The sequence below is a fragment of the Pan paniscus genome, chromosome 10 (assembly GCF_029289425.2).
Source record: "Pan paniscus chromosome 10, NHGRI_mPanPan1-v2.0_pri, whole genome shotgun sequence".
Lineage (NCBI taxonomy): Eukaryota > Metazoa > Chordata > Mammalia > Primates > Hominidae > Pan > Pan paniscus.
Genome location: NC_073259.2, coordinates 84,895,079 through 84,917,438, shown reverse-complemented (window position 1 = coordinate 84,917,438; position 22,360 = coordinate 84,895,079). Strand labels below are relative to the sequence as shown.

The window sequence follows — 22,360 nt, the reverse complement described above, 5'->3', positions numbered from 1 at the left end:
AATATGAACCAGATAGAGATTGCATTGTTTATTTTCCTTTTCATCTAAAACAATAAATCATCCTGTAGCTTAGGCATTAGGTCCCTTCGGATGTCACGGTATCCTTGTGCTTTTCTGACATCAACACATAGAAATGCAGGGCCCTGTGGCGCCCGGGGTTTCTGCCTGGGTTTAGGTTTCTTCCCCCTCAGCATCGCGTGCTGTGCCCTGGTGGAGGGGAAGAGCGAAACACTTTGGGAATGGGGCGTTTTCGTAACGTCATTTATTTAGTCTAGATGAATTTTGCTCTTTAAGAATAAGAAGTTGTGGATTCCCAGAAGCTGGAAATCGGAAGAGAGAATATGCGTTAACTAGGGAAGTTAATCACGTTGAGTTTACTGACAAGGACAAGGCAAGGGGGAGGTGGCGGAAAGCCCCGTTTGGCTGACTTTCTACGGCTGGAGCCTCCCGGCCCGTGACTGCCTCCGCGAAGAGGGGGATCGGCGCTCGCGGTGGACAGGTCCGACGCCCGGCGGCGGGGGCCACTTTCCAGCGGGACCGTCCCGCCGCCGGGCCTCCTTGGAGGGGAAGGAAGTCCCTCTCCAAGTCCCAGTGGCTTTTGGAACTGCCGGGTCCCTTTGGGAGGGAGCGGTCCCGGGACGTGGGAAGATGCCGGGCGGGCGGGAAGCTGCAGGAAGAGGCGGGCCTCCTGCCTTTTGTCTCCTGGTGGCTAGCCCGGAGCGGGGCCGAGGGCAGCCCGCCCGCTACACGCCCCAGCCCGGCAAGCGGCTCCGGGAATCCGGCGGGCGGGGCTGGGAGGAGGGCGGGGCGGACACAGGCCGCGCCCACCGAGCGCTCTTTAAAAGGCACCGGCGCGCGCTTCGCCTGGGATCTCGGACTCCCTGGACCCTCCCTCCAGCCCAGCCTCGCTAGCTCCGCCTGCGGTACGTGCTCCCGCCTCCGACTCAAGTGAGTAGGGGCGGTGGGGCGGTTCCGCGGCGCCGCCAACCCCGGGGCGGGAGTTGCAGGGGGTTTCCACCGCCTCCCGGGGTCGTGCTGCCGCCCGGCCGGCGCGTCCCGGTCTCCTCCGACATCCCCATCCCGGTCCGCATTTGTGCCCCTGCCAGCCTTCTCATCCCTGCGCCCCAGATTTTCTCTCTCTTATCCCCCAAACACACCTGCCCTTGTCCCCGAGGCCGCCCAGACCATGCCCTGGGATCCCAGGCCCGCGGGGCAGGTAAATAATCTTACATGACCTTTAATTTCTCCATACTGGTTTCTCTGGGAGAGAGGCGGGTCGTGAGTTTCGCGTTTCTGCTAATCCGCCTCTTAGCAGCCGTCGTTCCCCTCGTCCAGCGGCAGGCTCTCTCTGGGGTGGGGGTCGGAGTCTCAGGGCCCCCTCTGCCCGGAGTGTGGTGAGCACCGAGGGCTACCTTACTGGGTTCTGTCCCCTAGGGGTGGAATGGGGCTTCTACATCCCCCCGAGCCCAGGGTACTGCTCCCGCCGCCGTACCGGGCTCCTGGCATCCCCATTGTTTGGTGGTGTCTGCCCACCAAGCACCGAACCCCTCTATGTTGAAGGAACAGCAGGGAATGTCAATCACTTACTCCTAGCTTTTTCCAGAACTTTCTACGATTCAGGTACAAAGAAGAATGCAAGAATGCTTGGTTGTGAAATTATGCGACAGGTCCTGAGAATCACATTCTGGGTTCTCCAGAGCCAGATTCAGGAGCTCCACATAGGCACCCCCTGGGGGCGGGGGGCAGGCTTTCTAAACCGGCGGATCCCTTTCCCCCTTCTAAGCCAGGACATTTGTTAAACGATTTTTACTTAAATGGCTACCCAAAATGTTTAACCTGTTTTATTTGCAGTCTGCAAACCAAGCACATTTTCCCTTTATAAATGCTTTTCGGTACAGAATTTTTTTTTGGAGGGGGGGGGCGGGGGCAGTTAGTAATTTTTTAACCCGGGCAGCGAAAATCGTCGTATTTAGTTCTTGACTTTTCCAATTAACCTGTTTTAAAACTCTCCTCATAAAATGCCAAGAATTCAAATAGGACAGCCACAAAGTTGGCTGTACTTTGACTCACGTTTTTCAAGAAAGAATTGGGTGATAGATTTTGAAAGGGAGAATCTAACATAGTTTCAGAACTGCATGCCAAGCTACAAAGAATGTTGTGAAGTACTAAGTGGTCTCCCCCAGTACTCCTGGGGTCATCGCTCTCGTCCATTGTCACTGATACTTTGTCAGTATTTCTCTGGGTCCTTTCTCCTCTGCATTGTAGTTTTCTTTGCTCTTTTGGTTCTGTGTTACCTTTGAAACCAGACCTGCATCACACGAGTCTTTGAAACTCACAGTGCTTGCTTGGGTACCTTGGACAATTGACTGAAAGAAGGAGCGAATAAGGTTGTGATTATAGGGAACAAAAATATAATTTGACTCACACAATAGGTATTTGTTTGCAGATTTGATCTAAAGTTCGTATCATAAATTTTTAATGCATTTCTCCGAATGTATTTAACAAATATTGATTGATACTGGTATAGGCTAAGTACTGTGCTGAAAGCAGTACTTGCTGGAGGCCTGTCCTGATGAAATTGCAAAATCACTTGGATTTGGGGGAGATTGAATTTTATCCTAAAACAGCAAGAATGTTGGTATAGAGTAGAGGACAGCAATAAATGAGGAGTTTTAGAAGCCTGAGTCCAGAGGCAACTCTGACACTAAATTGCTATAGTGATCTGGGTCTCTAGGTTTTCTTCTTTGTCAAAAGTGAGGTGAATCAAATGAACCCCAAAAGGGAGCCCCCTATGGGAGAGGAGGCATGGCTGAAAGGGGGAGGAACGAAGCTAGGCAGGACCAAATTCACACCTCAACTCCAGTACCCATTGGTTTGATGCCCTTGGGCAAATTAACTTTACTCTTTGGCCTCAATACTTCCTCATGTAAAATGGGTGTAGTGGCACATGCCTTGCAAGGTTGTCATAAGGCCTGTTGATACTTGTACAAAGCCCAGCCCAGCCTGGGAATAGTTCCTTGTAATTAGACAAAGTTGTGCACTTGGTTGAATATATGTGGGAAAAGGCTATCAGTGAAAGTCTGTTTCAGGAGAGAGCTGGCTCACACCTGAATAGCGTTTCCTAGACCTTGCCTGGAGGCCAGCTTTCTTCTCTGTGCAGATGTTCACAGGTTTCCTCAAGGCACCTTACCCTGACTGCCAGCATGCCATCCCTTGGGTTCTGTTGGGTGGGGATCCCCAGACACCTCTGGATCTTTGATTACCTAGGTGGAGTTTCTGACTTTTTATATCATGGCACTCCTGTGAGGCCTCCAGACCCCTTCTCAAAATGACGTAACATAAAGTATGTGGTACCAAGTTCCCCAACCCCCAGAATTAAAAGGAACTGTGGCCTTTGGGTTAAGAATCCTGAATTAAGGGAATATTTCTCAGTCTGGATAGTGGAGAAGCTGGGCACAATTTCTTTTTTTTATATTTTTTCCTCCTCAAATTCATTTTTACCACAGGCACAATTTCTGATTGTTAAAAATTTTATTGTTGTAAGTCACAGAGGAAGAACTAATAGAAGTACATGGTGAATGATCTGGAAAGGATATCAGGTTCCTTGCTTTTTTGTTTACAATCTCATTGTGCCAACAATACTATTAATTGTCTTCGACTAATAAGAACAGACACCATGTAATACATTAGGGCCAAATTACTTCCCAGTTCACTATAGGAAAGAGGGCTTCATGGTGGTTTCACAGTACTTCCAAAAGAAAATAAGCAGAGAGAATTGAATCCTCATCCAGCACACAGCAGTGCAGGAACTACTCAGCTTAAGAAGAACCTATGCCATAGCCATGGAGGTCGGTACTACATCTGTATTGCTACCAGGGGTTTAGTTTAGCAAAACATCAGTGAAATAATTTTGAATTGGAATTTTATTGGTATTCATTTTTAAGTTGAATTGATAATTTTATTTTGGTTTCACAGTTATGAGTCATTTAATAGCTCTATGCCTCAGTTTCCCCACTCATAAAATGAGAATAGTGGTAGTGCTTACTTTAGTTGTTATGAGGATTAAATGAGGTAATATAAACATAAGTAAAGCATATATTAAGCTTTATAGAAGTATTTGTAATTATTATTACCTGTCATGTGGCAGACACTATTCTAGGTGTTTTGCATATATTGTTTAATCTAAAAACTGCCTTATTGTATAAATAAGCATTGTCCCCATTTTTAAAATGAGAAAACTAGCAGATCAAATGAACAACCTGTGATCATTTGGCAAATAAACAAGAGTCTCAGCATATATATCTAGGTCTGATTCCATGAAAAAATCATGCAAATATTAAATTGTTTGAATAATTAAATAACTTGTAGTTTTGCACAGATTGTGGATTGCTATGGCAGATGCCGGGGATCAGGGTTACTGAGCTTATAGCATAGTTGCATTTTAATTACAATATGGGATTTGGCAGATAGTGATTCAAATCTGTGTCGAATTTTGCTGCACTCTAAGTTGAAGAGATGAGTGGTAGCAGAATACAGAAGCAGTAAGAATGGTGAAGCTGAGGTACACACAGGAGTGTTCACTAGATTAGAAGAGAGTTTTCCTTCAGTGGGGTTAGATTTAGGTTAGCAGAGAGGGGTGATAAAAAGCTTTTTGGTTGAAAGTAGCAGTTTGGGTGTGAGAGTGGTGCACAGAGACCACTTACTGACCGCTAGTTGGATGGAGAGGAAGGTGTGTAATTTGTGTGTGTAATTTGGTAACTCAAGGATTGAGAATTCTCAGGTCATTTGAATAGTCTCAACCCTTAATGTTCTGTGCCTGTCAGATATGGGAGTTTTGAGGAAAGCTTGTGGTTCTGGAATCAAAACATGAGCCTGATTTGTTTCTTTGGAGATCTGTGACCTCAGCAAGTCACCCAACTCATCAGTCCCCATCCTTTTTGGCACCAGGGACCAGTTTTGTGGAAGACACTTTTTTCATGGATGGTGGGTGGATGGTTTTGGCATGAAATTTTGGGATGAAACTGTTCCATCTCAGATCATCAGGCATTAGATTCTCATAACGAGTGGGCACCTAGATCCCTCACCTACACAATTCACAATAGCGTTCCCGCTCCTATGAGAATCTAATGCCTCTGCCGATCTGACAGGAAGCAGAGCTCAGGTGGTAATGCTCGCTTACCCTCCACTCACCTCCTGCTGTGCAGCCTGGTTCCTAGCAGGCCACAGACCAGTAGCAAGTAGCCTGAACACAAAACACAGCCATCGGTCTGTGGCCTGAGGGTTGGAACCCTTGACCTAACTGACTGAACTTGGTATATTCAGGCCCCGAGTGCTCCTAAAGGAAAAGGAAGTCCGCCCATTTGTGGAGTACAGGCTCTTTGCCAGGTACTTTACAAACTTTATCTCATTAAATCTTTACAACCACCTATAAGATAGTTCTCATCCATTTCCAAGTTACCTCTGAGGAAGTTAAGGCTCAGAGGTTAAGGAAATTTGGCCAAGATCACATAGCTGATAACTAGCTTTGACAACCAGCTTGTGTCTATCTGATTCTAAGCTCTGCACTGTTTCTTTTATATCTGGCATGTCTAAAAGGTGGCATGTGTACTGCGGTTTCCATGGCAAAAATAATTAATCACAGTTCTCTTGATTGTAGAACCTGGACTGAATTTCAGAATCTTTCTCAACGTAGTTCCAGGAATCCACTATCAGTGGATCTGCAAGATGAAACTGTTTTGTCATGCCTGTGAAAGTAAACGGTGCAGACCTTCAAAAGCCCTTTTTGCATGCCTCTGTGTCATTTATTATATTGCTATTGTTTGTCCACATGTTGTTACCACCTCAGTAGAACTCTGTGCAAAACGGGCCTTTCCTTATGACCCATGTATCCTCAGCCCCTAACCCAGTACCTGGCTTATGAAATATTGTTGAATTAATACATTTATATGAGAGCTTCATAAACAGTAAAGCATTATACAGTGCTTATAAGCTGCCTCTACCCTAGAAAAATTACTTGAGATACAGAAATGAAGTTAGCTGGATAGAACGGAGGTAAGGCAGTTGCCTTGATGGGGAGGGTTTGGGGGATAAGGAAGGAATAGATATGTGAGATGGTAGGGCAAGATGAGTATTGATAACAAAGGTTAGAACATTGCTAAATATTGATACTATCATTTGAGTCCCTACTATGCAAGCGTTACCTCATCTATAACTCTATAAAGATGGTACTGTTCTTAACTCTCTAAAAAAGGTACTGTTGCCCTAAGTTTACGGATGAGAGAAATGACACTTCGTGGACTCCAAACGCGTGTTCTTACTTTGCCCTTATGCTGAACTGACTTAAAGGCCAGGTTGAGGATTTGGCTTCAGTAGGAGGAGCCAAATGGAGTATGGAGCTGATCACTAAGACATGAAGAGTTCATCCTTGGTTCAGTGGTATTCACTTCCGTAAGAGAAGTAGACTAAGTAGGTAGTTGGGGTAACAGAAGAAAAAATTTGTAGAACAGGCATCAACTGAAAGCTTAATTTCCAATTAACTACAGCTGTCAAATCCTGGCCTTGCTAAAAAGTCATCGTAACGGGACAGTGGTACTAACTTACATTCTTTAACAAGTGACTCCCCCTGGATGTGGCTCAAGATGAGTCTGTATTTTATAATAAATTCTCCTTTAGGGGAAATTGGATTATAGTCAGGTTCTAGTATAATAACAAGGCCCTACATGTAGTAATAAAATGTCAAAGCTTCTGGAGGCATTTAGAATCTGGGTAAATATAGAATATAGACTAATTCAATCCAAACTTTTAGTTTCAGGGCAGATAACTTAAACTTTAAATGGTAACATATAGATTTGAATTTCATAGATTCAAGTCATTGTGATTCTAAAGTAAGACAGTAAATGCGGCACTAATGGTATGAGAATGGCCCAGGTAGTCAGCTCTTGATTATGATACGGCTCTGATGAGTGCAGGAACACAAGGGTTCTTGATCCTGCCGCTGGTTTAGATAAAACAACACGGACACACGTGGAGTGGTTTTAAGGAGCGGAGAGTTTAATGAGCAAGAAGGAAGGGAGAAGACAGAAGGAAGAAGCTCCCCGGTACAGAGACAGAGGGAGGGGGGCTCCAAAGCCCAAAGAGGAGGTCCCACCTGCAATGGATACCAGCCTGGTATATATGCAAAGACTGGAGGAGGCGATGTCTGATTTACATAGGACTTAGGGGATTGGTTTGACCAGGCATGTCATTCACGTAGCCCAAAAAAAAGCTGGCCCTCACACCCTAGCTTTTTAGTATGCAAATGCAGGGCGCCATGATGTTCTACACACGTGGGGATATGTGGAGGCTGCCCTGTCACCAGGCACAGGTGGGGCATTTGCATGGCCCACATGGCCTGCATTTGCATATCAAAGGTTGCTGGCCTAGCTCTAAGAGCCAGGGCTTTACAAGAAACTTTTCCAGAGATGCTTTAAAAAATGAAAACTTCCCAACGACCCCTTTTCCTCTCTATCTGCCTAAAATAATTTCTTAATAACTCCTACCACAGTTATCTAGAGAGTGAGCTAACTGTACCATAAGACGACTCAGACTTAGACTATATCAGTTTTTCCGCATGGGTGAGTCTTATGAATTTTGGTGGCATCTTAGGCTAAGAAGAGGCAGCAAGGAGAAATTGCACATAGGTGTTCAGATATAAATCACGTTGTAACATGTAATACAGTGGATAAATCCTAGTGCTGGAACTCTTTCAGACACTGAAAAACAAGGAACAAGACTATGAAACAGAATTTGCCCTATTTTATCACATGTAAAGTGGGATTTTATTTTTGCTTTTACCATTCTGTAAATTAATGCCTAGGATTTGGGAAAGGCATGCAGCCCAGATTGCTTAGTGCAAATCCAGTTTGCTGTGATTAATGGCAGCTGTAGTGGAGTAGTGCGGCCAAAGGCTTGTAAGAAAAATGAAGACTTGCTTTTTTTTTTTTTTTTAAATGCACAGCAATGCCAAGAGTGACAGAAATGGAAGATCATCATACTTCTTCCAGCCAAATTCAGGAAATGTCCATTAGAGGTTCAGCCTAAAAGTGCAAATTTGAACTTCGTTTCTTTCTTTTTTTTTTTTTTTTTGAGTCGGAGTCTTGCTGTTTCACCCAGGCGGGACTGCAGTGGCGCTCTCGGCTCACTGCAAGCTCCGCCTCCTGGGTTCACGCCATTCTCCTGCCTCAGCCTCCCGAGTAGCTGGGACTACAGGCACCCGCCACCGCGCCCGGCTAATTTTTTGTATTTTTAGTAGAGACGGGGTTTCACCGTGTTAGCCAGGATGGTCTTGATCTCCTGACCTCGTGATCTGCCCGCCTTGGCCTCCCAAAGTGCTGGGATTACAGGCGTGAGCCACCGCGCCCGGCTTGAACTTCGTTTCTTAGACAGTCACCACCATATGTGGAACTGTTGCTTTACTTTGGAGTGCATTTTAATGTCCCCAAAAAAGAAGGTTTATAGTGACCAATCAGCTCAGTTTTTTCCTTACCTTCTTTGTTGCTCTGCAGCTATGTTCTAGGTGTTGGTTGGTGGGTTTTCCTACTAGAGTACTGATAGCAGGCTGGATAGAGTGAGATGTCCCCTCTGTCTTCAAGCTGACAGCTACTGGATTCCTGCCAAGGCATTTGCTTACTTTATCTTGCCTTCACAATATTTCTGTGGGTAGAGAGAGCTACCTATCCCCATTTTTAGCTTCAGAAAATGAAGCCCAAGGTTGCGCAGCTATTATAACGGTGGAGTTAATCCAGGTGTGTTTAAACCAGTCAATCAACTTACTCTCCTTCCTTCCATTATGAAATATTTCAGACATACAAAGTAGAGAACAATATAAGGAATATTCAACTATCACCATCCACTTTTTTTTTTTTTTTTTTTTTGGAGACAGGGTCATCTTGCTCTGTTGCCCAGGCTGGAGTGCAGTGGTGCGATCATAGCTCACTGTAGCCTTGACATTCCCAGCACAAGCAATCCCCCCACTTCAGCCTCCCAAGTAGCTGGGACCAGAGGTGTGTGCCACCATGCCTGGCTAATTTCTTTTTAAATTTGTTTTAAATATAGGTAATATAGCGTCTCCCTAAATTACAAATTCCAAAGTGTTGGGATTACAGGCATGAGCTACCACACCTGGCTCCCTAACCATCTTAAAAAAAAAAAAAAATGTAAATCCAACTGAAGCTTTCTGACAATGTTCTTTTGTTACATCATTTCCCTCTATCACAGAAAAGGTTATTCAGAAATCCTTAGGAAAGCCCTTAAACTGGATAGAACTGCAATATTTTGATATATGCAAATACTCTGATAGATGGTGTGGAGAATACAGAGATATGGTCCCCACCATCAAGGGACCAGAAACTTATTGCACAGTAAGTTGAATGTTGTGGAACTTTGATAGGTATTTCCTGAAAAGCTGACACATTTACGTTTGGCTGGTGCAGTTAACTTAGAATAAGTAAGTTTAAAGAAACCCTGAATTACATAAAGAAAGGGAAGATATTCCTTCTTTCTTAAAAATCCAGGCTGTTCTTCAATGGTATGGAAGAGAATAACAAGGTTATTAGTTGGGTTTTCCTTTTAATGTATTTTTAAGTGTTATTCAAAGACAGCCTAGTCTAGCCTCAGTCGTGATAGCAATCTGGCTCCTTACTGGTGATTGCTCCAAAGTAAATATGTGTGAAAATGAAAAATACCAAGTTGGTATTAACAGTTCACTTTCTAATATGAGAAATGTTTCAATGATAGAAATGCCTCGACAACAACAAAGTATTTTAAGAACCAGTTGATACTTGGGATCCAATATAAGTAATTGTAGTGTCATTACCTGGAGGCCTGGATTTGGCCTTTGGTTCTGCAGGAATCATGAGGGAACTTCCAGCAGATGTCTGTTGCATCCATGAGCATTCAGAATACAGGTAACTTTGGAGGCAAGGGGCAAGGTCAGTTTCTCTAACTGTGCTACAAACACGGGTCAGTGCAGGCTGTTGGAGCCAAGGCTTTATGTCTTAGGTTTTACCGCCAGGCTTATGTTTCACTCTGGATTTAAACAATGGAGTGCCTGTCTCCAGGGAGGAGAATAAAAGATTTATGCAGCTACAAAAGGAAAGCTTGTAAACATGTCCTATTGTCGCAAGATACTGATCCTATATGGATGCCTTCACGGTAAGCCTGGTAACATTTGTGGACCCTTGGAATGACTTTGTTCCTGTCTGGTTAAGAGAAGTTGGCTTTTTGCAAATTCAGACTTACATTTTAGTGATAACAAGCCATACCAGTCAGGGGCGTGTGTGTGTGTGTGTGTGTGTGTGTGTGTGTGTGTGTGTGTTGTTTTAAGGAACAGGAGCTCCAATTCCAAATGACTTAAGAAGGGAATTTATTGGCTCATAACTGAGGCATGCAGGATAAGATAAGGCACAGTTGATTGGCCGTGACTGAGTCACATGCCCAGCCTTGGAGTTGGGGGTTGCTATGGTTTGAGTGTTTTTGTCCCCTCTGAGAATCATGTTAAAACTTAATTCCCAATGCAACAACGTTGGGAGTTGGGCCTAATGGGAGATGTTTAGGTCATGAGGGATCCACTCTCTTGAATGGATTAGTACCACCATAAAAAGGCCTGGTGGGAGCGGGTTCACCCTCCTCTGCTCTTCTGCCATGTAAGGTACAGTGTTCCTGGCCTCCAGAGGATGCTGCATTGGAGGCACCATTTTGCAGCAGAGATGGGGCCCTTAGCAGACACTAAACCTGCCATACCTTGATCTTGGACTTCCCAGCCTTCAAATATTTATATTCTCAGTCTGTTCTTTATAAATTACCTAGTCTCTGGTATACTGTTATAGCAACACGCAACAGACTAAGATAGGGGTAGAGTCAGTACCATCTAAAACCAGTGCTTTTCTTTTCTTTTTTTTTTTTCTTTTGAGGCGGAGTCTCGCTCTGTCGCCCAGGCTGGAGTGCAGTGGCACAATCTCGGCTCACTGCAAGCTCCGCCTCCCGGGTTCACGCTATTCTCCTGCCTCAGCCTCCTGAGTAGCTGGGACTACAGGCCCCCACCACCGCGCCCAGCTAATTTTTTGTATTTTTAGTAGAGACGGGGTTTCACCGTGGTCTCGATCTCCTGACCTCATGATCTGCCTGCCTTGGCCTCCCAAAGTGCTGGGATCACAGGCTTGAGCCACCGCGCCTGGCCAAACCAGTGCTTTTCAAATCATCTATGGTAAATGTATTAGTCTGTTGTCACGCTGCTAATAAAGACATACCTGAGACTGGGTAATTTATAAAGGAAAGAGGTTTAATTGACTCACAGTTCCACATGACTGGGGAGACCTCACAATTATGGCAGAAGGTGAATGAGAAGCAAAGTCACATCTCACATGGCAGCAGGCAAGAGAGCGCGTGCAGGGGAACTCCCCTTTATAAAACCATCAGATCTTGTGAGACTTGTTCACTATCATGAGACCAGCACGCGAAAGACCCGCCCCAGGATTCAGTTACCTCCCACCCTGTCCGTCCCACAACACATGGGAATTATGGGAGCTACAATTCAAGATGAGATTTGGGTGGGGACACAGCCAAACCATATCAGTAAAGGACTGTTATTTTTAATTTCCAAGTACAGACTGATGACTCTGTTCAACAAGATGAGTTCACTGATCTTCTCTTAGTTTTTGTGGCGTAAAAGTTTCTAAATGCTTACCTGAAGTTTGTCCCAAATTGGTAACAAGAATAGTGGCCCATCCATCACCAGGAGACCACATTTTAATAAGCACTTCTCTAAACCACATGGTCTAAGAAAGAGATGGCTGCTTTCCCGGAAGACAGTCTAGGGAAGGTACCACCAGAAGAGAGGCAAGAGAATACTGAGTGCTGGAAAGTTCCCCACCGCAATGATCAACTCCATTAATCTTTCTTTTGGAGAGGCCTCATCTTTGTGTTCAGGAAATTGTCAGGTTCTGGATCACCTTAATGGGGTAGGATGAGAATTTCCCACATCCCTTTTGATTTTAAGGATTGGAGACTCTTTAATCTCTTCTACTTAGTAGCACTCTGTTTCCCTTCTCTTTCTAGCCAGGTTTGGGTTAGTAAGAGGCCTTGGCCTTATTAGCCACCTATTTCCTAGAGAGGCAAGCAGTCTATCTAAGGAGACCTAACAGGCAAGGGCTGCAAATGCCACTCTACAGAAGGAAGCTCAAAAAAGATGATGGGGAAAGGGGAATCAATCGCTTGTGTTTTTAGATACCACTCAGGGCAGGGCAGACATAACATGTCTTCTTAGCAGAACAACTTTCTATACTGGTTAAGGCATCTGAGGAAGCTGGCCATTCAGAACCAGGCTTTTTTCTTTTCGTCAGAGTCTCGCTCTGTCGCCCAGGCTGGAGTGCAGTGGTACAATCTTTGCAGTGCAACCTCCGCTTCCTGGTTCAAGCAATTCTCCTGCCTCAGCCTCCCAAGTAGCTGGGATTGCAGGCATCTGCCACCACACCCGGCTAATCTTTTTTTTTTTTTTTTAAATTTAGCAGAGACGGGGTTTCGCTATGTTGGTCAGGCTGGTCTCAAACTCCTGACCTCAGGTGATCCACCCACCTCGGCCTCCGAAAGTGCTGGGATTACAGGCCTGAGCCACCATGCCCAGCCAGAACCAGGCATTTTAAAGTGGTCGAGGCAGACTAATTTGTTGAGAAGGGAGATGAGAAAATGTTGGCCCTACGTGACAGCGAGACACCCTAGGATCTGTACTTCCAGCTTGCCCTTTACAGCAGGCCATACTATTCAGAGGCTATTCCTGCATGCTCAGCAAACAGTTCAACTGGTAGGAAGGGAACTTGTAGCAGATTCTGTATGGCCTGACTGACTTGTCAAAGAGGAAAACCCAACTGCTGGCTGCACTAGTGGGCCTTGGGGTTAGTGAAGCATAGAAACTTAAGCCGGAGCCATCTGGATGGGCGTTTGTTGTGGTTACAGCAAAAGTTCCGTGCATGCAGTTGTACGAGTCACAGACACAACTATTTATGCTACAATTGTGTAATTTCAGCAAACAAATATAAAACTTGTTCTTGCAGGGCAACACACTTTGTTCCCTAGAAAGCGTGTCATAGCTTATATATGTTAAATGTTAAGAATTTAGTGTTGTTACAATGAATTAAACATGTAATGAAAACCTCCACCCAAGGGTAAGATCTTCAGCTGGGTTAAAAAAAATATGTTTATTAAAAATGGGCATATTAGGGAGGGGGACAAGGCTTGCCTTTCCCCTCCCCACGCTTCTTTCTTAACTCCTGTGGATTCTAATGGCATAGCTTGTTTTGTGCCTGGTGACCTGTACTGTTGTATTGAATGCAGGTCCTTTGTCTGGCAGGAAAAAAAAAAAATCTTGTGCACGACAAGCCAGTTTCCTAATGAAAGAGTTGTGATTTGGAAGAGGAGATGAGGTTATTTTGGAGGAACGCAGGCCTTTGAAAGATGTGGTTAGAGAGGTTCATAAAGAAACGAAAATCTGCAGCTGTCCCTGGGCTTAAATAGCCCTCTAGGGAGCCGTACGACCAGCACAGGGACATTCTAATGAATCCTTTATTCCTTCAGAATGCCTGTCTGGGGAGGTGGAAACAAGTGTGGGGCCTGTGGGAGGACCGTGTACCACGCAGAAGAGGTGCAGTGTGATGGCAGGAGCTTCCACCGCTGCTGCTTTCTCTGCAGTAAGTAGCTCTCCGTGCTCCACCTTTGACGGAATTTGTATGTACAGAGCTTCAGTATGCCTATTTAAGGAAAAATTGTGGTTTTGCCAACAAAGATCATTTTGAAAGCACGAATGGTTTTTACCTGTCTTCTTAGATGTTGTAAATGCCAAGCCTAGCAGCGAAGACAGGAGGGGTGGCCCAAGACACCCAGTCTCCCTTTGCATCCCCATAGCTTTTGGCCTCCATTTTGGCCTTTATTTTGTTAACACATCTGCCTCCCCCACCTCACTGAGTGCTGGGTGTCACTTATGTGGTCTGGCACCTAGCACAGTTTCTGGCACATTACAAGGGCTTAGCTCCCATTTTTGAGTAAATGATTGCTCCTCATCCACCCCAGCTTTCTCTTTCTCAGGTTCCCTTTAATGACAACAAAGTCTTCGGTTTTAAAACTGTAGAGTAGCAACTTAAAGCACTTCATTAATCATCTTCTGATTTAATGACAGAATTTTCTTTAATGAATGATTATGTCAGGTAAACCCACCCATACGGGCAGATGTTTGCCTTATCAATAGTATTGTACAGGGAAAATTCCTACAGAAAACCATAGGTTAAAAATTGGTTACACTGAGAAATAATCTTCAGGAAAAGACTTCTTTCTCAAATTTGAATTGTCCTTTTCCCTCATTGGAGCCAGCATTCAAGGTATCTGGACCTCTTTAATAGCATAACTGCTTTGCAGACAACCAGAAGCAGACAACAGGAAGTTGCAGTTACAAAAAAATAAAAATACTACATAGGAATGTTCACTATGTATGCCTTCCTCAGAAGACTTGGTTTAACCATTGCTTTTAGAAGTTACTTTTTTAAAAAAGGAATCTGTTTTTCAGCAGGCTTGTAACCAAGAAAGTATGGAAACAGAATGCAAATACTTTAGAAATTGCTCTCAGTTTCATCTGTCTAGGTTAAGCCACAATGTCTACACCATAGTAACACATGCGTGTATGCTGTTGACATTTGTTTTACTAAATGTCAAGTTCTTTACTGGTCATTTCTACCAATCCTTTCTAATATCTGTCTCTGCTGACTAAAGCCTTTTAAGGAAATAATTTAGAGTAGTTTGCAGACCTATGAGAATTTTACTGCAGAGAACAGCATGAGGACTGGGGAAGAAAGGGGTGGTTATATAGTAACACTTTCATATACCTACACTTGTTTTGGTTCATACGGGTTTTTCAAAACAGTATTTACATTTATTCTGTCTGTTAAGGGTAGTTGTCCTTCAGCAGTGCATGGTGTTAGGTTAACTATGGTTTAAGATATAGTTATCTTTAGGCACATGTATTTCAGCACTTGAGCCTCAATAGTTAGATTCCAGAGTAGATGCCATTTCATTCTACCATAGAAGACTTTAGTTTAAGATAATAGACTAAATTTTAAACCAGCCAGCTAGTCCTGCTTCCCTCCCCTCCTCTTTGCTGTCCTTCCTTTTGTCCTCCTTCCTTTTTATTCAACCCCCCCCCCCTTTTATTTTTCTTACTTTTAATTTTTATGGGTACGTAGTAGGTATATATATTTATGGGGTACATGAGATGTTTTGCTACAGGCATACAATGTATGTTAATCACATCATCTTAAATGGGGTATCCATTACCTCAAGCATTTATTATTTTTTTGTTACCAACATTCCAGTTAATACTGTCTTATTTTTAAATGTACAATGATTGTTGACAGTAATCATCCTGTTGTGCTATCAAATACTAGATCTTATTCATTCTAACTATATTTTTACACCCATTAACTCTCCTCACTTCCTTCCCGACACCCTACCCTTCCGAGCTTCTGGTAACCATCATTCTACTCTGAATCATCATACAATTGTCTTTTAAATAAGGGGAAGAAATTCTGATCTTTGATTTCCAGCTGCCAGATTGTGCTACCAGTGAGTTTCCTCACAATTTACTTTTTTCTCAAGCTTAATTGAAGTTTTAGAAAATGAAATAATGTCTGGATGAAACTCGATGACATTTGGCAGTTTTATGAAGTGGGACACGTGGAAATGTCCTGTGGCAAGAGATCCATCAAGAAAGAATGCATTCTCCTTTGGGACAGAAGGGAAAACAAATGCAGACTTTAAAGCACTTGACGATTTTCAGACTCATCACTGCTGGAGAAGCTGCTGGGGAGAGGAAAGTGTGATACTTCCCAGTCTAGACTAGTGATGAAAACTAGAATTCAGGATTTAAAACTATTATTATCCCAGCAGGTGCTTTTGGGGGAGGAAAGTCTACAGAGGCAAGTCCCCGAAGGCACTGAGCTTCCCTTCTGTTCTGTGTTAGGTTGTGATTTAACAGTACTTGGTTAAGAGAAGGCTGAAAAGATTAAGAGTGTTGAGGGTTGGGAGCAAGGTGGTGTTTTATTCCTTTTGTTTAAGTAATTTATAGCCACCTTTGAAACTTTTCTCCCTTAATATGATCTCCCAGAAAGGGAAATCATAGTAAGAGTTTGATCGGCACCATAGGAAAGGGAATAAAAAATAAACGAAACAAACTAAAAATAAAGCTTGAGGCTTCCGGATGTTATATTCTGATACATTTCTGAAGCAACTGTCATATCCATGGAGGAATGTAAATAATCCTCGAATGTAGTTGGCCAGTCCAGATGCCGTCTCATGGCTTTTGGGAAGCCACAGGATAAACCAGGAATGTGAGGGAGCCTCAGCCTTCACCATTTGTAGGCCATGTGTCTGTGCCACCATTGTTCTAAGGAAAAAGGCATCTTTGGAACATGTGTAAAGACTAACTTTTCCCCCTGCAGTGGTTTGCAGGAAAAATTTAGATAGCACAACAGTGGCAATTCACGATGAAGAGATCTACTGCAAATCCTGCTACGGAAAGAAGTATGGGCCAAAAGGCTACGGTTATGGCCAGGGCGCTGGCACGCTTAACATGGACCGTGGCGAGAGGCTGGGCATCAAACCAGAGAGGTGAGTTGGGAGACTGTTGGTTACCTTCAGAAATGAGTTGCGACAGTTAGTGCCGCTTGCTGAACAGGAACCTGGCAGTCTCCAGATTTTTAGTTGAAACTAAGCAAATAAAATGGGACTCTGATTTTCTAATGTCAACTAGTTCAAAATATTGAGTTTTGGACCTAACAAAGTTCTTATTAATAATTCCAGTGATTTCTACTGCTGGCTTTATAGCATTCCAAGCTGTATCAAGGAGTCGTGTTCTCAAAAGCAAGTGATTTGTATTTACTTCCATTTCACAGCACCTTGGAGACCGGATGTCATGAAATTAAATGGTAGAGAAATGTGCTGTGTGAATCATGAGAGGTGTTTCTCATGTGCAATGTAAGCAGCCAATGAAAATTCCTAAGTCACTCCTTCTATGTAAACATTTTTCATCAAGAAATCACTTTTCTCTAACTTAAAATTTTTTACTTAAAAATGGAAATTACTTCTTGTTTTTGATTCTTTGAGAGAGTAGTGTTAAACTTTAAAGGCTTTGTTGCCAACGTATCAAGGTGCTAAATTTGTGAAAGTTCACTTAGTATTTCATATTCAGGTTAAATAACTTATTTGTTTAGAATTCCCCCCACACACTTTTTTTTTTTCTTTTTTGTCACAGAATCTCACTCTGTCACCCAAGCTGGAGTGCACTGGCACAATCTCGGCTCACTGCAACCTCTGCCTCCCAGGTTCAAGTGATTCTCTTGTCTCAGCCTCCCGAGTAGCTGGGATTACAGGCGTGCACCACCACACCGGGCTAATTTTTGTATTTTTGGTAGAGGCGGGGTCTCACCATATTGGCCAGGCTGGTCCTGAACTCCTGGCCTCAAGTGATCTACTTATCTCGGCCTCCCAAAGTGCATGGAATAACAGGCATGAGCCACCGTGCCCAACCTGGAATTTCCTAACTCCTACTTTTAGCCCAGTGATTCCACTATTTGAACTTCACATTTTCACATCCATTTTATATCGAGAAGTCCAAAATTGGTGTAATGGTCCAACAAAATGGCCTTTGGACAAGACCATAAACCATGCCAGCCACCGTGCAGCATTAGCATATGTTAACTCGTGTAATCCTCACAACAGTCCTACAACATAGGGCTTCCTCTCTTTCTTCAGAACAGATGAAGACAAGAAAAATTAAGTAAAAACTTTGCCCAAAGTCACACTGTTAGTTAATTGTAGAGCCTGGAACTTAACCTAGTCTAACTCCAAACCTTATGACCTGAACGAAACGTGGTGCTTGGCTTGGCTAAAATAATAATTACCATGTATTGAGTCCCTGTTGTCTGTTGAACATTTATCTTCATTCTCTATAATCCTTAGAGTAACTCTGAGGTATACTTTGTCCGTTTATAGATGACGACACTAAGAGTCAGGTCACAAAAATAAGTGAGGGAGCCAGGATTTGAATCAATGTCCATTTGGTTCCAAAATCTGTTCTCTTCCTACTGCAGTATGTACTACATTGAGGCTCACCTCTGTGTTCTTTGAGCTTCTTCCACCCTCAGAGTTTCTGGGCCATGATGCCCAGCTTACCTTTTTATCTTTGTTAAAATTTATTTTACTTGTTCTGCTCTCCTTTTCCATCTTGTTACATCTATTTTTGTGTTTTAAAGGTTTTGTTGAAAACCTTTCAAAATCCATATCCCCTCACTCAACCTGCATCTCCCTCAATCCAAACCAGATTTATCCATGACCCCAAAAGTAAGTCAGTGACTATGGCCATAGTTTTAAAGCACAAAGACCAGTGAACCCTCCTTTTTTTAAAAAAAAAATATATATATAGACAGGGTCTTGCTATGTTGCCTAGGCTGGCCTCGAACTCCTGAGTTCAAGTTATCCTTCCACATTGGCCTCCCAAAGTGCTAGGAAGACATTGTTTTTCCAGTAGGAAAAATTAACAGTTGTGGAGTGCTATCATTTTATCTGCTCAGCTAATTTATAAGGTTCTAAGAGGGCTTAAAAAAAAAAAAGTCTTCTCAAAGCCCGAGAGTGTTCTGCACATACTAGGTACACCTTACTGAATGGAAACAGTTCCTACTGATAGCAAGAAATATGGTTTACTCAGTGATCTGTAAATAGTGACAAAAATACCACCCTTACCAGAGAAAAATGAAAGATAAACAGATTGCATAGTAATAATCAAAATTTATAAAATATTTTTCCATGAAGAAAGTTGGCTATTCACACTTTTCTTTATTCAAGATATACTGGGAGACTAAGTAATCTATAAAACATGCTTAAATTTCTTAGTTAGAGACCAAAGTTAACTTACCTATTTGTGGAATGTTTAAACTACTTAATAGTGGTTTTTCCGACTCCTGTGAAGTAAAAAGCTAGGTATGATTCCAGTGATACTATTCTGGAGTAAAAATATATGCTCTGGTAAGTTTTTATAAACCATAACATAATTGCTTAGTGGGGAGGCCAACACTGAAGAGTAAATGAATTCTGTTTAGACTCAGAGGGACAGATCTTTACGTTTGGGTCCCTATCTGGTTTTTTGAAATAATAATGAGCCCATAGATAGGTTCAAGTAGTAACTCTGGCTGGCACCTGAGTCACTTCTTTATTCCCTCCCCTGTGCTGGCCTGCAAAGGCTTCCAGCTTTGAGGCAGTGTAGCGGTTAAGTCCCAGAGTTCCATTGTTCCTGCCTTGTGTACTTAAAAGGGCCCTCTGGAAACTCTTGCCTACTTTTTTTTCCTCTTTTCACAAGTGTTCAGCCTCACAGGCCTACAACAAATCCAAACACTTCTAAATTTGCTCAGAAATATGGAGGTGCTGAGAAGTGTTCCAGATGTGGGGATTCTGTATATGCTGCCGAGAAGATAATTGGAGCTGGAAAGGTAAAGTGCTATTTGGAATTAATAACAGCAAATGACTTCTCTCTGCTCCCTTTCTCCCCTAACCCTTCCACATTCCTTGCTTGGGTGATGTCTTACAAATCACTGTCTTATATGAAACTTTTCTTTAAATGCATTTCCATCAGAATCATTAACTTTTTTGAAGTGATTCCCTTATTTGACAAGTCACTTTTCTGTTTAAAAGAACTTGTTTTCATAGGGGGCGCTCCTGAAGGTTAAACTTTAAAAGGCCAGACTGTAAGGGAATCTCCAGGTTATTCAGTATAGTGAAAAAAGCAGGAATCCGAGTCAGGACACCTGATGCGAATTCAGTGTGTGGATTTGGAAAAGTTACCAGCTAACTTCTTTGAGCTGCGCTGTTCTTGGCCAGAAAAAAGATGGTCTCTTTAAAGGAGCAGACTGGGCTTGTGGTTAGGACTGAGGCTGCTCTTAGGGAAACAGCCTTTCTGTGGGTGATCAAGAGTGCAGATACTGAGGACTGGTTTCAGCCTTCTCATTGGAGCTGAACCACAGAAGTCAGGAGCTTGCTTTGGGATGATCATCCTGAGCCACTTCTTGCCACACATCTAAATTGAACTGTAGGAAACAGGCCTCTCAAACATGCTGACACATTCATCTCTTCCAGCCCTGGCACAAAAACTGTTTCCGATGTGCAAAGTGTGGGAAGAGTCTTGAATCAACAACTCTGACTGAAAAAGAAGGTGAAATCTATTGTAAAGGTAAAATTCATTTCAGTTACTGCTGTCCATATGAATATTCCACACTGGTTCTTGTTTAATGAAATGTCACTGGCATTAAAAAAAAAAAAAAAGAAAAGTATGCCACTATTTTCTGAAAATAAAATATCCCAAGATGCTTATAGATGACAGAGAACCACAGTTAAGTTCCTGATCATTTAAAACTCCCCACCAGATAAAAACACCACAAATAGCCATCTTTTGCCTTCATGTCTTGAGCAAAGCGTAAGTATATGGAAGAAAACAGACAAATACATACCTTACCTGGCCTGACTCATGCTTGCAACTCAGCAGGACCACGCTCAACACTATAGGGCCAGAATGTGTGGACTTGTCTTTACAGCTTTAAGATATTTAGTACATGACACATTTAACATCTTAAATAAGTTGAGCTCTTTTACACAGCAGTTTAATTTATGGGGGTTTGTTGAGTGGGTCTTAAGCAGTGCTAGCAAAGCTTAATGGACTTGCACTAACTATCCTTCCTCCCTTTCCTTTGTAGGATGCTATGCAAAGAACTTTGGGCCCAAGGGATTTGGCTATGGCCAAGGAGCAGGGGCTCTTGTTCATGCCCAGTAAGATGTAAACCCTGAACTAAACATCACACACTGAGAATCTCTTCATAATCTAGGCACAGATAATCTTTAACACTAAACTACTGTGAAATTCTACCAGCATTAAGTACTGTATATTGTGCTGTACTTGGATAGGCTGGCTAACTTGTAGGAAGAGAGCACTGTATGGTATCCTTTTGCTTTATTCACCAGCATTTTGGGGGAACATTTCTTTTACATTTTAAATAAAACTTCAGCTTGACTTGGGTGTTCATTGTCTTTTAATTAATCTTTTGGAGGAGATGCTCTGATTTCAGTTAGTGGAAAATCATTTGGTTCCCTACCTTTGTTACCCCATTACCCAGTTGACTCACTAGGTTAATGTTTGCATTACAGCTGTTGAAAAGGATCTCTCTTTCAAGCAGGCAAGTGTGCCTTAAGAGTAAAGGTTGCAGGCCGGGCGCGGTAGCTTACGCCTGTAATCCCAGCACTTTGGGAGGCTGAGATGGGCAGATCACGAGGTCAGGAGATCGAGACCATCCTGGCTAACACGGTGAAACACCGTCTCTACTAAAAATACAAAAAAATTAGCCAGGCGTAGTGGCGGGCGTCTGTAGTCCCAGCTACTCGGGAGGCTGAGGCAGGAGAATGGCGTGAACCCGGGAGGTGGAGCTTGCAGTGAGCCGAGATCGTGCCACTGCACTCCAGCCTGGGCAACAGAGCGAGACTCCGTCTCAAAAAAAAAAAAAAAAAAAGGTTGCTAGGCAACAGGCATCACCATTTCAGCTCCTCAAAGCTGGTGTTCAGCAGTGCAGCATCTCCTCCTTTCCCTCCCCACCGTACTCTTAAGTTCTTTTGATTATACCTAAAATTCAGTACAAACACCTATGGGCAACTATAGAATCAGAGACTTAGTATGATTCTTTTTAAAGACTCTACACTGTGATCTAATAGATGGTGACCTACTAAGTCCTGGAAACTGGGGTGTTTCACACATTTTGATTCTGTATAAGTAGCAAAGAATGTTGCATTGTCTGGGCACATTCAGCTGGCTTAGGTAGAAGAGGAGCATTAGACTTTATAAGGTATGGTTTCATTATTCCCCCAGAAAGTTTAGTTCTTTACTAGAGATTCAATCCAACTCCCTCACCCCCAGGAGTAGGGTGTAATAGGTTTGTAATGTGTATTAGTAAAATTGAACCAGCCCGTGAACATATCTTAATCTTTTCCAAGGTTCATTTTAACATACTACACTGTGTGAGTCTCGCTCTCTTGCCCAGGTTGGAGTGCAATGGTGCGATCTCAGCTCACTGCAACCTCCACTTCCTGGGTTCCAGCGATTCTTGTGCTTCAGTCTCCTGAGCATCAGGAACTACAGGCATGCTACTGCACCCAGCTAACTTTTTTTTTTTTTTTTTTTTTAGTAGAGATGGGGTTTCACCATGTTGTCCAGGCTGGTCTTGAACTCTTGGCCTCAAGTGACTCAACCACCTCG

The 22,360-nt window shown here is 43.2% G+C and overlaps 1 protein-coding gene across 5 annotated transcripts; it reads left to right on the top strand.

Annotated features, from left to right (window-relative positions):
* The first annotated feature begins 246 nt into the window (after positions 1–246).
* On the top strand, positions 247–21,127 carry CSRP2 (cysteine and glycine rich protein 2). 5 transcript variants are annotated; one of them, XM_063593176.1, is made up of 7 exons: positions 805–948; positions 13,606–13,718; positions 16,515–16,683; positions 16,900–17,049; positions 19,427–19,556; positions 20,200–20,293; positions 20,814–21,127. In XM_063593176.1, the coding sequence occupies exons 2-7, from the start codon at positions 13,607–13,609 to the stop codon at positions 20,888–20,890; spliced, it is 732 nt and encodes a 243-aa protein (XP_063449246.1). In that variant the 5' UTR covers positions 805–948; position 13,606; the 3' UTR covers positions 20,891–21,127. The 5 variants fall into 5 exon arrangements, with proteins under 5 accessions (XP_003832929.1, XP_063449246.1, XP_003832930.1 ...); XM_003832881.5 differs by lacking the exon at positions 16,900–17,049 and having other exon boundaries at positions 247–948; XM_003832882.5 differs by lacking the exon at positions 16,900–17,049 and having other exon boundaries at positions 851–923.
* Positions 21,128–22,360: the final 1,233 nt, after the last annotated feature.